This window comes from Platalea leucorodia (genome assembly GCF_965183815.1).
Source record: "Platalea leucorodia genome assembly, chromosome: 1".
Taxonomy (NCBI): domain Eukaryota; kingdom Metazoa; phylum Chordata; class Aves; order Pelecaniformes; family Threskiornithidae; genus Platalea; species Platalea leucorodia.
Window position 1 is genome coordinate 155,613,442 of NC_138823.1, and position 22,339 is coordinate 155,635,780.

Consider the following 22,339-nt stretch of genomic DNA (forward strand, 5'->3'; position numbering starts at 1 on the left):
GGATGCTTTAATTGAAAAGCTTGGTGTATTATTTTTTTCTTTCATAAGGTGTGAAGTATTATGTTTGCTTGATAACACCCCAGATGGTTTAGTTGCTAAATTAGTATTGGCCTAAACAGTCTCCTTTGCAAATGGCATATGCATCCTGGTTTTGGCATACACTGAAAATGGAAGTACGTCTCTATTGTTTTTCACAGGATGGGATGTGGAGCCCTTGATTACAGGGAACAAGCCCAGAAAATAGAGCTAAAAACAGGTGGGATGTCTGTCAGCCCACATATCATTCCAGATGATTCACACCTGGATGTGTATGAACAGGTAAATTAATCATGAACTTCAAGATGTTACACTTGAAATAACAGCTCTGTAATTAAGGGTCATTCAGGGCTTCCAGGTGGAGGGGTCAGGTAATGTAGATTGAAAGCTTAGTGTATAAAGGGACTTATGCCTTTTTGTGTAAGGTATAAATTTGACAATTACAGTGACTTGTTTTAAGGGGAGTGCTTGATGTGATTACCCATTTTAAGGCAGTGCTTCACTAGCATCTGTCACCATATTTTTGAGTGCTGCAAAAAATTTTGGAAGCAGAGGGCAGAGGACAGAATGGTATCATGTTATACATAGAGATTGCTGTTAACGTGTATGTCACCATTAAAGCGGTTCAGAAACATGGAATGTTTGCAAGATCGTTAGATCTTAGTATTGGGCATAACTGTCCTAGCAATATCCTCTTAAGATTTTTTCAGACTTGCTGGGGTCTGCTGTTGTGGTTTGCTCCCCATGGATCCTGGAGTTGAACTAGGGAGGCTCCTTTGCAGAAAGGTGCATCTCCAGAACAGTTTTATTTGTACTTTGTGTGAAAAATAAGAAATTCTGTTTCTGAATTGCTGCTTACTGTTGAGAAGGAGGAATCGACAGGCTTGCTTTGTGAAGAACAATCACATTTCATGTCTGCTCTGACTTTAGTAGCACAGCCTGCATTAAAGTGGTTTTGTGATGTGTAGCATTAGGTTGGCATCATTACATCACTTTCATAAAAAATTATTGTGCACTTCTCAGGCCATTGCTTTGGTCGTCTTGTGTGAAGGGGTTTTTTTTGTGTTTTGTTTTTCTTTTTTTCTTCAGGGTGTGCTCTTTTCATCTCTGTGCTTGGATAGAAATCTGCCAGACATGATGCATTTATGGAGTGAAATATTTAACAAGTACTGTACATTGGATTTCATTCATTTGTGTTTTTGCATGTGTTTTGGAGTTCTCCTTTTCCCTCTTCCTCCAACCATTCTCTTCTTCTTAGAGATCCTACTTTGGGATTTCTTTTTATAACTGTATCTTTGAATGGCTCCCAGTTTCTAAACCTAAGTATTCCATCATTTGCATGACTATATAGTGGATTAAATGGAGAGCCAAGAGTCTAAGAACGGTTTGTTGAACTTGGGATGATGAATGATTCAGTATTACAAATTCCTTTGGCATGCTTTTCCATGAGGCCTAGAGACCTGCTGCTACTCTTTTTCAGCCCCCGCTTTGAGGAGGAAGAACATTTCAGAGTGCTGGTTAAGAAGACCGCCCAGGAGCTGTCAAATGGCATTCCAGACTGTGGGCATTTATATGCCTCTATTAGAGCCAGCAAAAACCTTACACCTTCTGGAGAACTGCAAGAAATGTTCAGTGGGATGGATCAGGTGAAAAGTTAATGCATCCTTCAGCGAGGCCCAAATCCTCGACTTGAATTACAGTGCTCGTTTTTGCTAACTCTTTCTATTGGCTTAATCTGTAGTCTTTCTGCCTTCCCTTCCCACATAGGTGAAGCTGATGAAGAGAATAGCAGAAATGTCCGATATTAAACCAATACTACGCAAACTACCACGCATTAAGAAGTATTTATTAAATAGTGACAACATCAGGTGAGTTACAGTTAAAGAGAAAAGGAGGCGTTTTGGTTAAAGAGAGGCCATGGCCTGTGCAAGGGCACTTCTCAGTGCGCATCATGGAGTGCTGGGGTTTTGTGAAACGGGAGGTCTGTGGAAAAACTACAAAAATGTTATTAGTTTAAATTCTCCTTGCTTATAAAGTGGTAGCTATGGCTCATTTTGTTCATTTTTTAACAGGTATGAGAAACTTATGGCACATTTCATATGTAACTTTTGTACCAAAAGTATGTGAATGGCCTGTGGGATTTTACAGAAATACTCAAAATTCTGCCTTTTTTCTTTTTTTCCTTAAAGATGCCCAGGAGACAAATACTGTTATATTGTATTGTAATAGTAGAATGCAGTTTGTTTTGGGTTTTTTTCTCCTAAAAGGAAAGTAACAACATTCTGAAATCTGCTTTACACATATATTGGAAAAAGTAAGAGGGCACTTTCAGGTGGTTAGTGTCAAGTCCATTACTTCCAAAAATAAGTCCATTTGAAGTGACATAAGCTGCAAAGTTTTGTTTTGCAAAGCATGAAATTATGAATAAAATTATGGAAATACCTATACTGTTCAAAACCATGGTAGGTCTGCCTGTAATGAGAGAGTACAGAGGACATCAGTTTCTTTGCGAGACATTTATATTTTGCAAAACTGAGGTAGTCCTGTCCTGTGCACAGAAGTGATTTGGCAGCTGCTGCTAAAGTTTAGGTCTGAAGGTGTTTTTAGGCAAGCAAACGAAAAGAAATTGGACTGTTTTTTGGGTTTTGGGTTTTTTTTTTTTGGTTTGTGTTTTTTTTTTTTTTTTTTTTTTTTGGCATATCAAATGCTGGATTATGAGTATTTTGCTTTTTTCTGTGATAATCATTATCAGTGACCGCAGATCTAACATTCTGATGATTTAATAGAAAATGTTTAGGAAGACAAAGTGGTGCAAATTATAAAGGACTGTCTGAAAACACAAAAACATATTTAAAAACTCAATGTGTATTTTTAACAGATGTTCAGTGAATGCAGCACCTCAACAGATATCAGAAGCATCTAAAGAAGTAGAGAAATTTATAAAGGGCATAGCTAGAAGTAAAAAAGAGAGAAAACCTGTTCGTCCCCATGTGCTTGAGGTAAGAAATGACTTCATTTGTGACTAGGGCATCAAACACAGTTGGATTTGATCTTGTGTAAAGACCACTGTGCAATCAGAACATCGTTTGAACTCTGTTACCATGTCCATCCAAAGATGTCTGAAGAAATTTGCAGGAGTCAGCTCTGTGATAAGCTGCTATGTGTTTTGCCACAGAGGCTGTCTTCACCTCAATGAAATAGACAATAGGAATCCTGTAGATCAGCTGTCAAGCCTTATAGTGAGCTTACTGCTTTTGCGTGGCATGTGGGAAAGGAAATTCTTTCTTTCTCTGTTGTATGAAACTGTAATTTCTTTTTTACCTTTACTTGAAATGTTGGCCAAAAGAAAATAGGGCATGACATGCAGTTCCTCAGTTGCGTAGGAATTTGTTTCGTTATCTGGATGTTCAGGACACTTGGCGCAAAATGTGCTTGGCTCAATAGAGTTGACAAAGGATCTGCTCTGTCAGTATGCAGATCTGTCTTCATTTCTGACGAGACTGGAATAAGCTCCCAGTTCCCTACCCATGAGGGAAATGATAGTCTGAAACTTTCTGGGCCTCCTTTAATCTCTGTCTTGATGTCTTTCAGTGCCAAATTACTCTTGACAGGAAATCTATTTAGCATTTGCTTAGAAGTTCAAATATAAAGAAGTAATTGAGTAGCTTGCTTATGTTTGTTAAGACATGGTCTGATGGTGGTTTCAAAGAGGGTTGAAGGGTAGGGGTTGCATTTGTATTATTATTAGTCTAAATTGTTGAATCATCTTTTAATATGAGGGCTGGGTCTCTTGTAGAAACCTTGGGAAGTCAAACCTGTGGGAAGCCAAATGCTTACTGGTTTGCAGATCACAAGGAAACTAGTTAATGTAAGTACATTATTGGTTGGGGATATTGGTATTAGAGGGCTGTTACTGATACTAATGGTCTGTCTTAAGCTGCTACAGGTGCTCTTACTATTTAGAAGCACACCACTGAAACATAATGTGCCCTTCAGTTCCACCCTCTGACCCGATTGTTTCTTTAAACTAGCCAGCAAACTTCTTCATCCTTCTATGTAACCCTTTTTGGTTCTGGCGTGAAGGTCATTTAGCTAACTTCACGCCCATGCGTGCAGGCAAATACCTGCTTGTGCTGTGTCTTGTAAGTGATGCTTATTTTATTTTTATCCTGGTTTCAGAACCAGACTTGTGTGGTGTCACTCTCAGTTAGCCCCTTCCTTTCCTTCCTCTCCTCCCAAAATGATTCTGGATGCGCATGACACCTGACAGAAGAGCATTAGTGACAGCTAAGTAAAAATGAAAATCTGTATGTGGCTACTGGAGAGAAAAATAGCTTAGCGTGCCCTGAGCTCTCCTTTGAGAAGAAGGCAGGGAATGCTCAGCCCATGATTTTGCCTGCTGACCAGTTGTGTATACGCAGCTGTGCTTGGCCCAGCCAGCCAGAGATGTGTGAGGGGCTGGGAAGCGGGTCTCTGAAGTTAAGAGCGGCTTGGGAGTATTGGAATGGGGTCATAAAAGCTACTGGAGGTGTGTAAGGCTCTGCTCATGCTTCAGTAAGTGCACAAGCAGGTGTATGTGTGAAAGAGGCAAAGAAGCAAGTGCTGCAGAGGCCTGGAGACATGAAGAGGACTGGAATTCTTGAAGTGGGGGTGTAAGGAAGAATCGAGTTTATTGCAGGGAATGTTTGAGCAGAAATTCATATAGCTGCTGCTGTTCATAAATAATTTGCATTTTTTTTGTGGGTTTCAGTTTGAATCTGGTTTCAATATCTAAAATTGAGTAGATGGACTGAAATATCATGTGGTGACCATGCACTTAGGTGAACATAGAAGTGGAGAGTTCCGAACACTTGATTCAATCAAAGTAAAGACATGGCAGGGGAAGCATGTCAATGAAAACTCTTTGGTAATAATACAAGGCCTGCATAACTGAGAAGTCGGTGTGCAAGGATGGGCAGCTGACGTACAGTGTCCACGTACTTTAGTTTCCCAAGGCAATGCTGTGTACTGGATTGCTAATAGGGGCACAAGCAAAATGCCAGTGACTGCAGTGTAGGTCAAGCGGCAGCTTTAGCATTTGTGTGTCTGTATGTTTGGCAGAATTTCATAGTTCTCAAAAAAGCCAGAGTTCTGAAATGGATAAATTGTCTCATCTATGCTAACTGTGACAATAATGCTTTTTTTCTCTTAGGATCCCACTTTCAAACCATGCCAGATGAAGACCCATTTTGTACTTCCCTTCCCAGTGAACTATATTGGGGAATGCATTCGAACAGTTCCCTACACAGCTGCAGACTATGCAAGGTGGGAAACGGAATCGGCAGGGAGCTTCTGTATATGTTGCATAGCACAAAACAAGGTGGAAAGTGTTAGGCTGACCACAGAAAATGGAGTGTTGATAGAAAATGCTTTGCCCTGCATTTGTCACAAAGTCTTTATGGAGCAACCTTTGCGTGGCTAGGTCCAGAAATGCCCTGTTTTAGTAAATGCTGAGATTAAGTAACGAGGGGCTACTACCCCCTAACTTCCCAATAAACAGCCCTGCCTGCTTGGATGTGTCTGAGTTGGGAATCCTGTTGCATGTAACAAAGTTTAGGAGGCTGCTCTCCTATTTCCTTAAAGTGAAATAAATGGAAATAATCAAGGAATATTCCAAAGCAATGCCACTCTTACTATGGTGTCACATTATTCAGCTATTATTAAATATTGAGTGTTGTTATCATTACTGTTGCAGCTTACAAGAAGCAATGCATTGCAAACGGGGATCTTTGTGAACTTTAGAGGAAGTTGTGAATATTACTGTTGTCCACTTCATTTAACATCTTTGCTGTTGGTATTTCTCTCCTTACAGCCTTCGAATTCTTGCACGGTTGATGACAGCTAAATTCCTACATAGAGAAATCAGAGAGAAAGGAGGGGCTTATGGCGGAGGTGCTAAACTTAGTCACAATGGCATATTCACTTTCTACTCCTACAGGTAACGGTTCATTCTTTCCTGCGTGTGGCTGAGGGGACTGCTGACTGCACTTGTATGTTTTTTGGACTTAGTTGTAGCTCTCTTTCAAGATCAAGTGAAATAAAACGAATGTTGAATCACAGGAAAGTGATTCAGTGCTGATGATGTTCAGATTAGTTGCTTAAGGTATATCAGTTTTGTTTATAAACCCCACCTTGCTTTCTCTGGTTTCTGTCCTTGGGAAAGCCTAACTTAACTCTGCTGGTAGCAACCATTGTTGTCTCTGTATTTAGATGTTTACTGTCTCGGTACCAGATCTATGTAAAACTGACTTTCACTTGTTTCTTCCTGGGTTGAGGGGGCCCTAAAAAAGGGAATTAGAGACTATTCTAAATTTGAGACCAGGAAGCAGAATGAGGTTGTTCCCTAAGGTCCTGAGCTTGAAAATGTGCAGCTTCCTTTGGTGCCTGGCTGGAATCATCAGAGATTCAGCAGAAAGCATTGCTGGTGATGAGCTAGAATTGGTTTTGTTTTTTCTTTTCTTTTCTTTTTCTCTTTTTTGCCAGTCCAGAACAGTTACCTTGCATTGGTCTTACCAAAACCCTTTCGGATGAAAGTTGAACTGGAGGTATTAAAGGCTAGTTATAATCCCCACTAAAAATGTCACGTGGCTAGAGTCCTGGCTTAAATAGTTTCCCTAGACCAAAGGCAGCCTAGCACAGTACTTGGTTGGGATTCCTAGCTAAAATTTGAGCAGCCCTGCCTCTCTGTGAAGCTTCAACATGGTAGGGCCTGCCCTGGTTAGTATTTCAGTAGTTGTTAACCTGTTGCACCTGTTTTACAGAGAGCAGGAACAGGTGTAGCAGGAAACACGACTTAGAGAAGATATGGCATATCATAAATATTACTATTGTTGATACTAATGGCAGTTATGCTTACTAAGCTGTTGCAGCAAATTGATAGTGCATTGTAAACAGTGCTTTGTAAATACCAGTTCTCTACACACTGCCTTGGAACTACTTTTAGGCAACTGAACTTGCTGCATTTGTATATCTAAAATTCAAAATATGCCTGGTTTATAACACTTCTTTCTTCTGGAAAAAAAAAAAAAGAAAAAAAAAAAACCAAACCCAAAACCTCTTTTTGTAAACAAAAAGGAAGTTTATCATTAGGGTTAATCCCCACGTATGCATGTTTGTGTGATGCATAGTAAACTATGAATGAAATGAGAACAAAGCAGTTACAGTCTTTCATTTTGTAAGACTGAAGTAATTAATTTTATTTTTTTTTTCCTTCTTCTAAGAGACCCAAATTCGTTAGCCACCTTGAAGACATTTGAAAAAGCAGTCGAATGGGCCAAATCTGGAGAATTCACCCAACAAGATATCGATGAAGCTAAGCTAGCAGTATTTGCTGCTGTAGATGCACCCATAGCTCCTTCAGATAAAGGTATATTCTCACCAGCTTCCCAGTGTTGCCAATATATATATTTTTTTTAAGTTTAAAGGGAAGAAAATAGTCAGTTTGCTGAACTGTATCATATGATAAAATTTGTACTTGGCAGACGTAAGATAACTGCAGTTTCAACGAAGCAGTCAATTCCTGCTGCTCCCTTTCAGAAATAGAACATGCATTCAGTCTCTCTACCGAAGCTTTCATGTTGATACTGCTCCTTGATGTCAGGTGACTACAGGTAGGAGATGGAGGTAGATTAAAGAAACAGTTTTAGGCTTGGAAAGGGCATTAAATGCAAGCGAATAAAAAGAAATATTCATCTTCTGATTCAAAAAAAGTTGAAGGATTATTTTCCTGACACAGATATGCACATTGACTATGAATGTCATGAACCTTTTGAGCAGTTGATTATTTTCGTGACACAGATATGCACACTGACTATGAATGTCACGAACCTTTTGAGCATACTTTTTTGGAAGAAGTTAAAGCGTAAGTCTGTCTGCTACGGTGGAGGGTGTTATCTTCTTTACATATCTGCATACATATGATGGCTTGGTAGTATCTTCACATCTTTTCAGTTTGCTCACCCATTGCTTTGCTTTCCTCGCTTTTCCCTCCCTCCCCCATTCTCAGCTTAATTTCAATGCAGAACTTGCTAAGTTAGAATACATTTCTTTCCTATACATAAAGGAATTACAAGGTTAAAATTAGCATTATTTTAAAATGTACTTTTATTAGCACTAACTTATTAAACATGAAAACTTAAAATGAAGTTGACTTTTGGCTGACGGAACTTGGTTTTGGTCTGGGCAATTAAAAAAAAAGTAGTAGATTTTAGGTGCATGTGAGTGAAATGCATGCAGATTGAACGCTGGTATCTGTGAGAGTAACGACTTACTTACATTCTTTGATATCTGAACACGCATTTTAATGGAGCTATGGCAAATTTAGTGGGACACTGAATAGAAGAACATTGTTCAACGGGCCTGGAAGCTGCTGCAGAGAGAAATACCGATTCCTTTCAAACTCCTGCTGTATTGGTCATCGGGCCCTGCATAAGGACTGGAACTACCTTACCTCACTGTGGAGTCAGCCCGGCTTTGGGCAGGAGGCTGGACTAGTTGACAGATGTCCTCCCAAGCCACATTTTTTCCCCCCCTATGATTATTTGCATGGCAAAAAACTTTTCTATGATTATTTTGGAGTTTTCTGGTTGTTCATGGACCTATAATGTTAATTTTAATATTAACATTAAAATACCATAGGCAAGTATTCCAACAGAAGCATTAAAGCATTTGTATGCAGATTTCTGTGTGTAGTACAAAAAGGGGATCAAACCTTTGTCTTGCACGTATACTACAACTGATAGCAAATTTTAAGGGTTTGTTGTTATAAACGACAATAAAAATAGAAGCTTCATGAAATGCAGTTTGGCTAAAAGATTAGAAAGTACCGAGACTCTTCAGAATGAATCATGTTAAGGTGTTTTAGGTTTTCTGGACTGCCGTTACATTTAGATTTTTGACAAACTAAATCAGTTGCCAGAATAGAATATGACTTTTTTTTTTTCTCCTAAATAGGAAACTCTTACTACCTCAGAAAACTAGTTTACCCAGTTCTAACCTTTGATATTTGATTTACAGTTAGATATTGTCTCGGAACGATGGCCTAATGGTAGTCTCTATTCTTCCCTTCCAGCAAGCGTACCTGTCTTAGTTTGCACTCGTTCATGCACTTAGTTGTAACTGAGATTCCAGTACACCAGTGCAGTGTGAGCTTGTTTTCTTTTTTCCTAGGAATGGATCATTTCTTATATGGAATTTCAGATGAAATGAAGCAGTCACACAGAGAACAACTTTTTGCTGTCAACAGTGATAACCTGGTTGATGTATCAAACAAGTAAGTCTCTGCTCAACTTAGGAAAACGTTTACTTGAAAAATAGAACAGAAACCTAATTTGAAGAAGAAAACAGTTTGTGAAAGTTGTCATAATAAAGTTCTTGGATTTCTTCCCTTGGCCTTTCGTACTACTTTCTCTAGATGACAAAAGCAAATGGTGAGAGAGAGATGTTAATTATATCCTGCTTATTGCATTTTAGCAGGTGTAACTTCCTCCTACGTTCTGAGTTTGTGGGCGATTGTTTTACTTTTGAAGGGTCCAGAAACTGTCTGGAGAAAAAGTACACTCAGCCAGCCAGCTCCTGGCTGTGTGAGCTGGTTCTTCAAGACTCGTAACATTTTGGGCTTCTTTAGACTTCTGAATTCCACTTTAGACTTAATAATTCCACTACTGAAGAAGACAAGGTTAAAGAGAGAGGCTAGTGAGGGCTGTGCCTTAGGAGGCTGGGGAGAGAACACTGTAAATCCAAAGGATGCTGTAGAAGCAAAGAATGGGTACATCTCAAACAGTGCTTTTTCCTGCGATGGGAATACTGTTAACTTGTGTAGCAGAGTTACGGACAACTGCACGCAGCAGCTTCTCATTTGTTTCTGTTTTTTTCTTGCAGGTATCTTGCAGTTGGGAAGAGCACTCGTGGTCAAGCTGTACTTGGCCCAGAAAATGCAGATATCACCAAAGATCCCTCCTGGGTCAAACGATGAATTGCTGCTGAACATCCAAGCTAATACAAAACAAGCCAATCTGTGTGACTATGTAATTAGTTTTTTGTAGTAACTTTTAACTGTGCTATGGTCCAACTTAAGTCTTCATCGCTGCTTTTACAAGTGTCCAACAAACCAGTTAAAAGTTGTCCTTCTTGAAATAACTATGTGAAAAACTTTCTAACAACACAGTATTTGAGAGCGAGAATGATGTGCTCTCTTAGGGCAAAGACAGACCTTAATATTTTACTGAAGACTCACTCCTCCAATCGCATATGAAACTATATAAATTAAATATTTTTGTATATGTAAAACTCTAGAGTTTTAAATGGTGTTTGTTTGAAATCATGTCTGCTGTTGGATATATAAAAACTATGTCTCTCCTACTGACAGATTTCGTTCTTTGGTGTGATAATTCCAGCTTCCTTTGCAGAAGCCACCTACAGGTAGAGGAGCTCTGTGACAGCACGAGCCAAGTTTGTACTGAATTGCAGCATAGTGAGCAAATCACTACTGAATCAGTGTACAGTGTATTTTAAGTTCAACTTAACCTTCTGAATCTCAAGTTGTTAACACTCCCCCTGCCCCCCGAAAAATACTATCATCATCCCTGTACAAGGAGAAAGGAGTCAGAGTTCTGGCCTAATCCTGAAGAAGCAGCACAAAGCAGCTTGCTCTGCTGTGAATCCTTCCTGTGTGGTTAGGGAAGGAAAAGGGCAGGTGCTTTTTTCCTTCACGAAGCATTATTCCCCCAGTTGTTTAAAAGCAGGTGAATACAATTTCCAACAAGTCACTCATGATATTTGCAACAGTACTTTATTTCACTTCAGATACATTAAGCACATTCTGTAACTCAACATAAAGCTAGCCATCTACACTTATTTTTTGGGTGTAAGTACTCCGAAACAAAGTGCAGTAGATGAGTAACTTACAGAGTGCATAGAGCGGTGTCGCACTTACTGTTAAAGGGTAGTATCAGTAAATGGTGCTTAGCTATTAGATGCTAGGGTTTGTTTCAAACATAACACAAATACAGGACAAAATCTGTGTGACATCTGAATGCCTTCTTTCACATAAAGTGCTGGTACAATAATTTAAACGTTACAAAACAAAGCTGTAACGATTCTAAAGCATTGTTACTCACAATGTGCATCTATTACAATAATCTAAAAGTGATGTCTTTAGATGGCTCCGGTTTCTGCTTCCTTTGGGCTGTGCATAGCGACATGCTCCAGCTGGCCTGAATCTGAAACGTCGTAACTAGTCTTGTACTTGGCCAGGATTTTCATCAGTGGTCGCAGCTTCAGCCACCATTGCTCCTTGGGAATCCTGTGTCTGTGTAAGAGGTGTGGTGGGAACAAAATAAAAGATAAGGTGATTTACTGGGTAGCTAAGACAAACACATTTTGTAGGCCATTTGACAACACTAACAGTAATGGCCTGCCTTATAAATAGGATCAGATATTGTTATGATGGGATGTAAACACCGTCCCAAAATGGGGAGAAATAAGGACAGAATACTGGCGGAACGAATCGATTTTACTATAAAGATATCCATATATGTAAATATAATACCAAATTGGGTATTAGTTGTTGTTATTATTGTTATTATTGGTTACCAAAAGTAAAGTAATTCTAGGCATTAGAGCAAGACAATGATGATGTGACAATGAGAACATTATTTAAAAGGACAGTGGAGTCCCAGAATTCATAACAAGAGATTTCCAAGTATAAGGAGGATGAAGGGAGTTGTTAGAAAAGACAAGTGAACAATCAAAGTGAATCACTGGCTGAATACAAGCCGAAGACAAAAGTGGAATAAACCAACAACAAATGCTGTGTGTCAGCACTGTGAAGATGCTCGTTTGATGTGGTGAGAGGAAGCTTGTCTTGAGATGTTTAAAATGTAAGCAGCGGATACGTACACAAAGTCTGTTTCATTCTTAAGCTCAGCCACCGGTTGGAAAACAAGGTTCCGTCTCCGCATTCCCAGCAAACAAACTGAGTCATCGGTATTGGCAAATACTTTTCCTAAAAAGAATGAAATAATTCAGCATCTTTCTTACTCACACTTGTAAGGGCAAATACTCTTTCTGTAATTAAATTGAACAGGGAGCTTACAGTAGCTTAATTTCAGTTACTGAATATTTAATGTAATGATAAAACATCAATTAGTACTTTAATAGGGTTAGGAGATCTTCACTTTTTTAATTTAGCTTTGGTGATTAGCAATGAAAATACAGTGTAATTAAGTAACAATAAAACTGAATTTTAACAACCAATTTTAAATTAGATTTTAGTAAATAGTGCTTTACAAAAATGCCCGAAGAAGACATATATTACCTTCTTCTGTCTCCCATGTAGCCACCATGAAACAAAAAGGAAGAACAGATGTAACTATGTAACCATCAATTCCATGAAAAACTGCAATCACACTAGCATTTTTTGAAGAAACATAAGAAAACAGCTATCTGAATTATTGACCTCACTCGAGGGGAAATCTTCTTACAGTAGGAAGCATAGCAAGGCACTACTGAACAATAAAAACATAATCAAGAGGGGAAGAAGTATGTTGACTAACAAACTAATACACATTCATGTTTGTAGTACAGCAGTCTTCTATACTGATAGCTAGCCCAAGACAGTAACAAGAGATGGCACCAGATATTTCTGCACCTTTTCGGTAGGTTTCTTTCAGTTTTTTGGAGATCCACTGCATAGCTTTTGCAGAAATTTTTGTCCCGAAGTTTCTATCAAATGGTGAAGGTGCACCACCCTGTGTGAGAATTTAACTGTGGGTTAGTTTAGTTATCACACCAGTATTTGTGTCTTTTTATTTTATCAGTCATCTCTGTTAATGGCCTGCTCTACCTCTTATCTCCATTTCCCCCACTTAGAAGAACAAACAAACCAAACCCCCACCACACAAATCAAGCTAAAACATGTAAAATTTGTGTTAAGCACATCTAGAATTCTCATTGAATCAATATTACTGTTCACTTAGATGAATGGAGGGCACTGTTTTCCCTTTCTTCCGCTTCCCCTTAGTGCTGATCATTAAGCACTGCCCAGCTCTCAGACTGCCATGGGGCAACCCGGTTTCAGTATAATATAAATGAGGAAAATGTCGAAGGAGAGGTGTCAGTGCTGACTCTGTAATCTAGGAAGTCTGGGAAGTCTGACTTTTCTGTGCATTTTCAATGCAGCAAATGGGACTAAAATCATGTGTGAAGTAGTTCCAAATATTTCCAAGCAGATTGTTTGACTAATGCTGGTCTTCACCTTCAAAATAAACTTTGCTAAATTTTATGCAGAAAGTGTCAACCTCAGTGCTGAAGAATCTAAAAATACTTGAGTAAGGGGAATATACATACAACTTGAAATGACTTAAAAGGAAAGCCAAGCGTTTCACTACTAGTACTTGAGAAATTTGGCTCTACATGTATTTTTTACTCTACCTCAGTCTTGGTGCTTAGTGTAGCCAAATTAGAAACTTACTATTTGCCCACTAACAAGCAGTACAGTGAGATAAAGAGATGCAAGGTACAAAGACTGCAAGGAGTAGCTCACTACTGTCTCTTTTACAAGAACAATCCATCTGCACGTATTTTCTTAATGAAATCTCATCTCTTCCAGGGTCCAGAAGCCAGATACATTACCGATGGGCAGATAAGTGTGTTCTAAGGATGTATTACAATACTAATAAGATAGCTGTATTATCTATTAAAAAAGTGTCATTGTTTATTGATATAGACAAGAGAGGAATTAAAATGAACATCATTAAGAATCTAATGCATCTTTTTTCCTAGATTTTTAAGAAGGAATTGCAATAAACTATAATCCTAACAAAAACTTCCGAGTTACCTATGAACAAAAATCCACATTTTTTTTTTCTTTAATCCCGAGTCAGACTTGCTTGAAATGCTTGAATACTGTATGCTCTTTGTTCATACAAATTAAGCTTGTCTGTAATTTTAAGGTCATTTTTACCTGCTGCATGTGGCCCAATACATTTTTTCGACAGTCAAACACTCCTTTTCCTTCTTCAGAATACAGCTGATAAATGAAGTCAGTTGTGTAGTTCTCATTGCAGTTCTCATTTCTGTAACAATTAAGGCCAGATACAGTTAGCAAATTTACTGGTAAGTAGTGGATGTCTTTACAGCTACGGAATGACAAATGTTTTCCCATTTTCTTGATAACGGTAATCATGGCTTGGATATTTTCATCTAATCACATATGTTCATTTTCATGTAACGTGCTCATTATTTTGAAGTCTGCATCACTTTTACTACACTGACATCACTGGCAGGTCATTGGGAATCCATTGTTGAATAAGGTAGTGAAAAATATCGCTTTAGGTCTGGCAAGTTCATTATGCAGAGGAAAAACTGCATTAAAACAAAAAGTTATTGACATCCAGTGTCATTTTGCCCTTTATAAAAGCATGGACAATGAATAGCACCTTAGGCTGTTCCTTACCAATATTGTAAATGTAGGATATTTTTTCACCCTAGTCATATAACTAGTAGAACTTGAACGAACATAATGGTATCCTCATATAATTTATTGTGGTATTCATTTTTCAGTCCTTCGCTATTTGGCATACTGAAAATAAACGCTCAACAAAGAGAGAAGCTATAGTCTGATTCGTGCTGCCTAAAAAGGTATAATTTTAAAACATGCTAATCACCATTTTAAGTGTTTTGATTTTTGAAAGATATTTTATTCTGCGTTATCTCCTAAAATCTAGGTAGAATTTTTATAGTAAAGGCCATACTATTCTGTGTACACATGTATGCTAGTTTTCACACTATCTTTAGTAAGAAAGAATCTACAATAAAAGACAAACCAATGAGAAAATAGGCTGAAAATAGCATAAAACATTAGATCGTAGAGCAAATATATTTACATGGAAATAAGGAAGTTTTGGACTTGAGCATCCAGACAGCTCCCAGACTTGCCTTCTGGAGCTACAGCTTTAGTAAAAATCTCATGCTAAAGGAATAATCAAGGAATATAGAGTGTCTTAACAGCCTGCTTGACTCTAAGTGCTCAGCATCACTGATGCCATCTATTAAAACTACTTTTGCTTACCTCAGCACTAGACCACGCTGGATACTGGTTTTCATTTTCTCAGTCAAGTGTTCCACGTTAGCCTAGAAACAACAAAAGCATTTTTAACAAGCCATACAGAATTCTAAAACAACTTTAATGAGCTTACGTATCCTGAGAACTTCCGTAAAGTATTCCACATTAAATATTACGTGCAAATTCAAATAATCAGCAGTTTTTTGGAGATCCAGGATAATATATTGTGTATGGCTATTCATCTTGGGTTAAAACTAACTTCCTTCCTCCATGTCACAAATAATTGATTTTAATAGCAACACAAAGTTGCTTTTTTGTGTGTTATATTTGGTATAGCACCAAATTGGATAATGTCCATATACATAAAAATACAGAAATTGCCACAAAAGATCCCATATCTTGCCCTTACTTCCAGTCCTTGCCAAAGTCCTGTTATGGATACAGTGATGTAGTGCTGTGCTGGTACTCCCATATATGACATGAAGAGTACACGCCACTGAGAAATGAGTGGGGAGGAATTACAATTCATTTCACACCTCTTTTCCTTTCAGGAAATTTTTATCTGTTTAGCTTTGTATTTGTCCATGACTGCAGCCAGCACCAACTACCTCAGAAGTGTAAAAGACTCACAGTGGACAAGTTTCGTATCAGCTTACACCCTGATCTGTAATCCTTAAAGCCCGAGATCTTTATTTTAGTAACATCTCCAAATGTGCTCTGAATACTTGTGGTATCAAAGTCAGTATCTAATACACCTTACACACTGTTCAGCTCTTGACATGAATAGCCGTCTAACACAATGGAAAAGGAATTTCTTTTTTTCCCTATTTTTGTTTTTCTTTTTAATAATGCCCAGGTCTGTTCATTTACATGTAATTTGAATTTCAATCAGAAGAATCAAAATGAAACAATTCACCTAGTAGTGCTTAATGACTAATACAATAATTTTGTCAGTTAACTGAATCCAATGACAAGAATAACTGGTATATGTTCCTTTATATAATATGGCATAAGAACTGGCATTATATGAAAGTGCTACTGACAAATGTAGCTTTTAGATACAACCTAAACATCTGGGTTTTTTGTAACGTAAGCCTACTTCAAATACACACATTATGCTATATATGTACAACAATTTTAGGATCTACTTAAAAATGAGGAAAATATTTCTAATGCTGTATACCTGGAGCTCTCGAATATCAAACTGTTCTTCAAAGATATAAGCAGCATCAGCTCCTGCCGCAAGGGCCCCCATATTAGCCAGATAACCACAGTAACCCCCCATGGTCTCAATGATGAATACACGACGCTTGGTACCACTGGCCGACTGTTTGATGCGATCACATGTCTAATCAAAGACAAGATATTGTAAGTTTAAATTAAAAAAAGTCTGAATTTCTATGTTATTATATGTCATGCAATTTTATGTCACTTATTAGTAAAAAAGTTTAAAGAATTTATAAAAAAACCACATCCTTAAAAGTTCCAACATAGCATAACCCATTTAACTATAATAACTACCAAATAAAGTAATTCTTATAAATAATACACTGAACACTACAGTCAAAACAAAATGTTTTGCTACTATCAACTCTCATTTATTTGTTTCCTGCAAACACTAGAACAAGTAAAACAAGAACTAATTTTGGTTTGTGCATGGAATTAAAAGTTGTGGTAGTTTTCTAACAGAGATACAAATGATACAAGGGAGCTTTTTAATCAGCTCTGGTATGAGTAAGTTTCTCTTCTTTGCTTTAACTCTGTTCATTACTGAAGAGTTTATTTCTTCTTAGTATTGATTTTAAAATTCACTGCATTCCCAACCATACTTAACAGTTACAGTTTCTTAAACTTAAGTCCTGAGCATGCACTGCCATATTGTTTACTCTCCAATAATTATATCCACATAAATATAATTCTTTCAAGCACTACTGGAACTTCTTTTTTTAATGTTTTTGGTTTTTTTATTAATAGGTACATACTTACTACAAAAAGACTGCAACCTCCACTTGCACCTTACTCTGACCAGCATAAGAAATGTTCTCTACAAAGAGATGTTGCTTACATGCCGCCAATCAACACTGCTATTTATTAGAGCTGCCTAAGAGACTGAGAATATAACAGAGAAAAATCTCCAGTGTGGTAGGACTTAGAAAATTTAGGAAAACAGAGAAACTTAGGAAAATATAGAAACCTAGGAACTAGGTTACTATGCATCTCCAGGTTTTAATAATACTCAAAAAGCTATCTGACAAACTCTCACTTCCTAGAGTGAGTTTTTCTACCCTTCAAAGTTATTTTAAAGTCATGAGATACTGTATCTTCCTTTCAGAAAGCAAAGAGTAGAAAGAAAAAGACAATATTTCCTTCATTGTCTTAAAAAAAAAATAGGTTATATCAGACTTGGTGACAAGACATTTTGCAAAACTGATGTACTGTCCCTACACAAGTTCTGTTTAGTAAAAATGAGAAATAAAAGTACCTGGGAAGTTTGTCACCTTGAAACCGGAATTATGATAACGCTAAAAACATCCCTGTGCCTTACTGATGTGCTGAATGAGTAACTGAAGATGCTGTAATATTTGAAGTATTTCTGTGTCACAGATATTTACAACCAGAACCTTCATTCAGCTAACTGAAAATAATACTTCAAGCTGAAATTAAGATTGTGAGCAATATGGTCTTTAAAAATATACCTAACAGACCACAAAACAAATAATGAATTGATACATGAGAAAACTTAAAATAATAAAAGACTAGAACTTCTAACATCATAAGGTTTAATGCACTGAAGAACTAAAAACAGTGTATGCATTTATTTAGGTCCAGCTACCAAGAGATACGTGTAATTTAATTTATACATATTTTATTTATATATTTGCATATGTGCTTGTTATGTGTATACATACACACACGCACACATATATACACACACAAGCGCAGAATTCACATTAATTTATTCAAAATATGGATTGATATTCTGTTATCCTAAGCAGGATGTATCCCCATAACAAACTACATCACAAAAGCCTACATTGAACTTCATCAGCTTTTCAAAATGATGCTTTTACTTTTAATAGTGGCAGATGCAACACTGAACCAATGGTAACTCATTTTAAAAAAGCTGCCTGGAACTGGATGGATACTATGTGTTTAGATTATGATATAAAAAATCTTGGCTTTAGACACCGAAGAAATAAATACACATGCAAAGATTTCCTTCATTTTGAGAGACTTAAAAGATCTGTAAATGTTAAGCTTTCTAAAAAAGTTTTCCAGCTGCTGGTAGTAGAATGAAATTTTCTGCCTTTTGAGAAGCTCTAAGCAAGGATGCAAATCATTAATTGCTTTTGGGATTACTCACTTTAGATTTATTTAGAAGGATTTCTATTCTTGACTATACAAGAGACATAGTAGAAACTTTCTACTCTTCTTGCTCTCTCAGAATGACTGTGACAGAAATACCCAAATGCAAAAATGTCACAGATGGATTTTAAAGAATCAATAATTCATATACTACTCCATAGGCTAGAAAGGCCAAAGTTCAAATGCCTGATGTGGGTTTCAGAAGTTTTAAACGTGGAGGCATGGTGACTCTTTTTGGAGTATTCTTTGGAATTCCATTGCCAGTTGGGCTTTCATATGAACTGAGCCACTGTCGTGAAAAATATGATACTCTAAACTTCACCAAATCAACAGTGTTCTATTTTTAGAATAAACTAAACATTCTAACCATAATGAAATTCAACAGATATAACCATTTTTATTTTATTTTTTGCTGAGAGCATTACTGTAAGCTGTACAAATTGCAATTAAAATTAATAATAAAAACAGTGAAATAAAAGGAAGCAGCAAAATATACGATCATTTTTTTTCCCCATTGTTTTCACGTTTCCGCTTTTACGGGTGCATCACTGTTAGAAATCATAATTGGCAGACTTAGCCTGACATTTATAGAAGTAGGTAAGGGGGAAGCAGCTAATGAAGTGGCAAAATCAACTTTGTCCTGCCTACGAATGTATTGCTACAATTTGTCCACACTACATCTTAGGTTGTCTTCACCTCAGGGATGCTGTATTGCATCTCCCAAAGACCAAGCCGTAATACATTCTGACACAGCTCTTTCAGTTGTCTACTGCAGCTTTTTCACTCTATATAAATAAATAACACTCTATCAGAGCAGGAAAACAAAGCTGCATTTCTCAACCCCCTGGATCTGCAGTCTGACTTTCTTGGCCAATTACTTCATAATTAGTTATATGGATTGATAATGAGGGGTTTGATAAAACCCAGAGCTGTTCAGCCGTTTACTCATTTGTTTGCATTAGACCTCAACTCAGTTCCCTTTGCTGCAGCTACAGCAGACTCGATAGGATAGGAAAGAACTTAAAGAGTTCCTACAGCAGTTGTACTCACGGGGAAAAGCTACGGAAGACTAAAACTAGTAAACTGATTATTCTGACTGAAATGGAAAACTCATTCATAGCAAGTTCTGGCCTCACACTGTTTAGTTAGCATCAGTGACAGACTTAACTGCTTGTACTATGCATGCATTTATAGGCACTTAATGTATGTTAAGCCTAATGCAGTCTATGGGATTATTCATGTGTTTAGTGTTAACCATGTACTTAAAATGCTCTGCTGCACTGAGCTCAGTCATTAGCCCACACAATAAATGTGGCATTTATTTATAAAACATGTGCTTTCTTCTTTCACCTAAGTAGTGCCGAGGAGCTGTGTAAGATTAAAAAAAAAAAAAAAAAAAAAAAATCAAAGCAAGCAAAATATTTTATTCTCAGTAAAAGCAAATGTCCTAAGCACTAATGCATCAGTCTTGGATAACAAAACAGAGTCCCCAAGAGTTAAACATTCAACATAATTTATTTTTATTAGGTTAATCTTTAATCAGTCTTGGAAAACTTCTTAACTATAAAACATTAAAAAAACACAGTAAATGAATTATTTTAGAAAACTAGACATTTCAAGGTCTTTAGGTATCCTCAGCTTACGCATTTTATCATCTTAACTTTTAAAAGATATGCAGTCTTACCTCCACAATAGCATTCAAGGAAGTGTCAGCACCAATGCTAAAGTCTGTGCCTGGCACATTGTTGCTAATAGTAGCAGGCAACACACAGATAGGTACGCAAAACTCCTCAAAGCGGGAACGTGCCTCGTGTAGCTGCAGACAACTTTCATAGGCCTGAAGCAGTGGTACAAGTATGAGTGATACATTCCGTGTCTTTGGATTGCTCTGCTAATGACTCCTTGCGTGTGATGGTAAATTTGGCTGTCCATTGGCCCAAGTAAATACAATTGGTGAGATTATTTGGGGGGGATATCCTGTACATACCACAACAGTGCACTGGGGTTGCATTGGCACAATGCTCTTTGAAGAAATGCAGAAGATTAGTGCAAGTTAATACCGAGTGAATGTGAAGTGTGCACAGTATAGAGGTCTGAAGCAGTTGGGCAGAAAAAGACAGCATAAAGGTAGACTGGAAATCATTCCACAAGAAACCACTTAAAGAACAAAGTTTGATACATGTTAAGGAGTTTAGAAAGTTAAGTAGTAGAACACCTACAATTTGAAGGAAACGCTTAAAGAAAGCTGCTTTTTTAAAAACTATGTTATCCTCTAAAGTCGAGACACACATCTATTTCCACCGAGAAAAAAGAAAAAAAAAAATTTTGCCTATGCCTTCCAAGATTCTATCAACATCACACATCTGCCCCTATGCACATAGACTGGACACAGGCCCAGAAAAATCCAGGAATATGTGCACATGGATGAGTTAATAAAGTTTGCAAGTATAGTTCAAAGATTCTTTGAAAATCAGGTGTAGGTCCTTGGGAAGATTCCAAACACTACAAAATAAATCATCGTGTGAAAAGGATTAGGTGTTCCTAATAGATGTCAAAATACTACTTAAAGGTTAAGATTGTGCAGCTGTTTTAAGTCAGTAAACATATTTTTTTAGTTACATTATTCCAATTCTTCCTAATCTAAACTAATCAGCATCTCTCATGATGTGTGGCAATTTTTCAAACTGCCTATGTAATGACTCTCCACAAGACAGCCTGATTACATAGTATGCTATGTTTTTCTTAATCTCTTTCTCCCAGAAAGGACTGATGTTCACAGAAGTCTCATCTTTTCAATTTCTCACATCAGTTCACAGAGGCAAACTATTGCAGATCAAATTATTAGATAGCTATCAAGCTATCTCCACAAATATCTATACAGTGACTCATTTAAGTAAATAACTTATGAGAAAGTGATGGGAAAAAAATTCACCTGCAAGAGTTCTGCTCTCTAGATTTTTTTCCTAGATAAAGCAGATCCTGTTCAGTGAGAGGACAGGACATATGACAGTAGGTGTTTGAAGTGCAAACTGACTTTCTAAAGCCTATCTCATGTATTTCATAAGATCAACTTTCAATTAAGCTCAGTGCTAGGATGCATTTCCAGTTTAAGTCTGAAATATAATCTAAAAGACCGCACTTTCAGACCTGTAGCTCTGAGAAGCAGCATAGCCAGAAGAGCAACAATTTTTTTTTTTTTTTCCATGTTTTGAGTGGATTACACTTAACCGAGAGAATGTCAGTAATTGCATAGCCCAACTCAGTTCAGCCAGGCTTCGAATTTTTATTTCTACTGAAAAATAAAGACATACATTGAGTCACGGTGGTTTGGTAAAACCACATGGCTTCCTGGAGATCTGCAAAACATGAGTTTCTCTAAAAAGTTTTATATTGAGACTTCTGGGAAACCAAGTTGAAGGGAGATTTAGAGCAACAACTAACACAATTGGTTAGTCTGGATTTATGATATGTTAAGATGCAGTTAAGATATGTTTTACTTGCATTAAATATTGCCATTTTATTTGATGCAAGTGATTTCAGCAAACATATCCAAAGACTGTACCTTCACCAAGCATGAGCATTAGATGATTATATGCAACATCTTCGCATCACTGCAGCAAAACATGAAAATGCTTTCAATAAAGGGTCACTTAATAATTACAAAGGGTAAACAAGTGATTGGTGGTTTTAATAATTGCTTTACAATTTTTTTTAATAAGTTCTACAGTAAGATCATATAGGGCTACTGTACTATGTCAATAAAATGGTTTAGTCATTTCACACCCTTTTATTATATTTGTGTTATTAAAAAGGGTATTGCCATAACCAAGGATG

At 37.2% G+C, this 22,339-nt stretch overlaps 2 protein-coding genes across 7 annotated transcripts in view; one reads left to right on the top strand and one right to left on the bottom strand.

The window, feature by feature from the left end:
• The window catches only part of PITRM1 (pitrilysin metallopeptidase 1), a 30,800-nt gene extending 20,366 nt beyond the window's left edge, over positions 1–10,434 (top strand). For 2 of the 4 annotated variants that reach the window (XM_082305805.1, XM_082305807.1), the window contains 11 exons: positions 198–318; positions 1,126–1,202; positions 1,517–1,682; positions 1,804–1,904; positions 2,915–3,035; positions 3,833–3,904; positions 5,228–5,340; positions 5,888–6,013; positions 7,296–7,441; positions 9,244–9,346; positions 9,955–10,434. In XM_082305805.1, the coding sequence (XP_082161931.1) occupies positions 198–318; positions 1,126–1,202; positions 1,517–1,682; positions 1,804–1,904; positions 2,915–3,035; positions 3,833–3,904; positions 5,228–5,340; positions 5,888–6,013; positions 7,296–7,441; positions 9,244–9,346; positions 9,955–10,048 (1,240 nt within the window). In that variant the 3' untranslated portion in view covers positions 10,049–10,434. The remainder of the gene's footprint in view (positions 1–197; positions 319–1,125; positions 1,203–1,516; positions 1,683–1,803; positions 1,905–2,914; positions 3,036–3,832; positions 3,905–5,227; positions 5,341–5,887; positions 6,014–7,295; positions 7,442–9,243; positions 9,347–9,954) is intronic. The other 2 variants (XR_014227570.1, XM_082305806.1) reach the window with 2 other exon arrangements.
• Positions 10,435–10,882: 448 nt separating this feature from the next.
• Positions 10,883–22,339, bottom strand: part of PFKP (phosphofructokinase, platelet) — a 48,040-nt gene continuing 36,583 nt past the window's right edge. For 2 of the 3 annotated variants that reach the window (XM_082308372.1, XM_082308373.1), the window contains exons 17-23: positions 20,190–20,342; positions 16,323–16,487; positions 15,146–15,207; positions 14,039–14,150; positions 12,725–12,824; positions 11,974–12,079; positions 10,883–11,383 (exon numbers count right to left, since the gene is read on the bottom strand). In XM_082308372.1, the coding sequence (XP_082164498.1) occupies positions 11,230–11,383; positions 11,974–12,079; positions 12,725–12,824; positions 14,039–14,150; positions 15,146–15,207; positions 16,323–16,487; positions 20,190–20,342 (852 nt within the window). In that variant the 3' untranslated portion in view covers positions 10,883–11,229. The remainder of the gene's footprint in view (positions 11,384–11,973; positions 12,080–12,724; positions 12,825–14,038; positions 14,151–15,145; positions 15,208–16,322; positions 16,488–20,189; positions 20,343–22,339) is intronic. The other variant, XM_082308371.1, reaches the window with a different exon arrangement.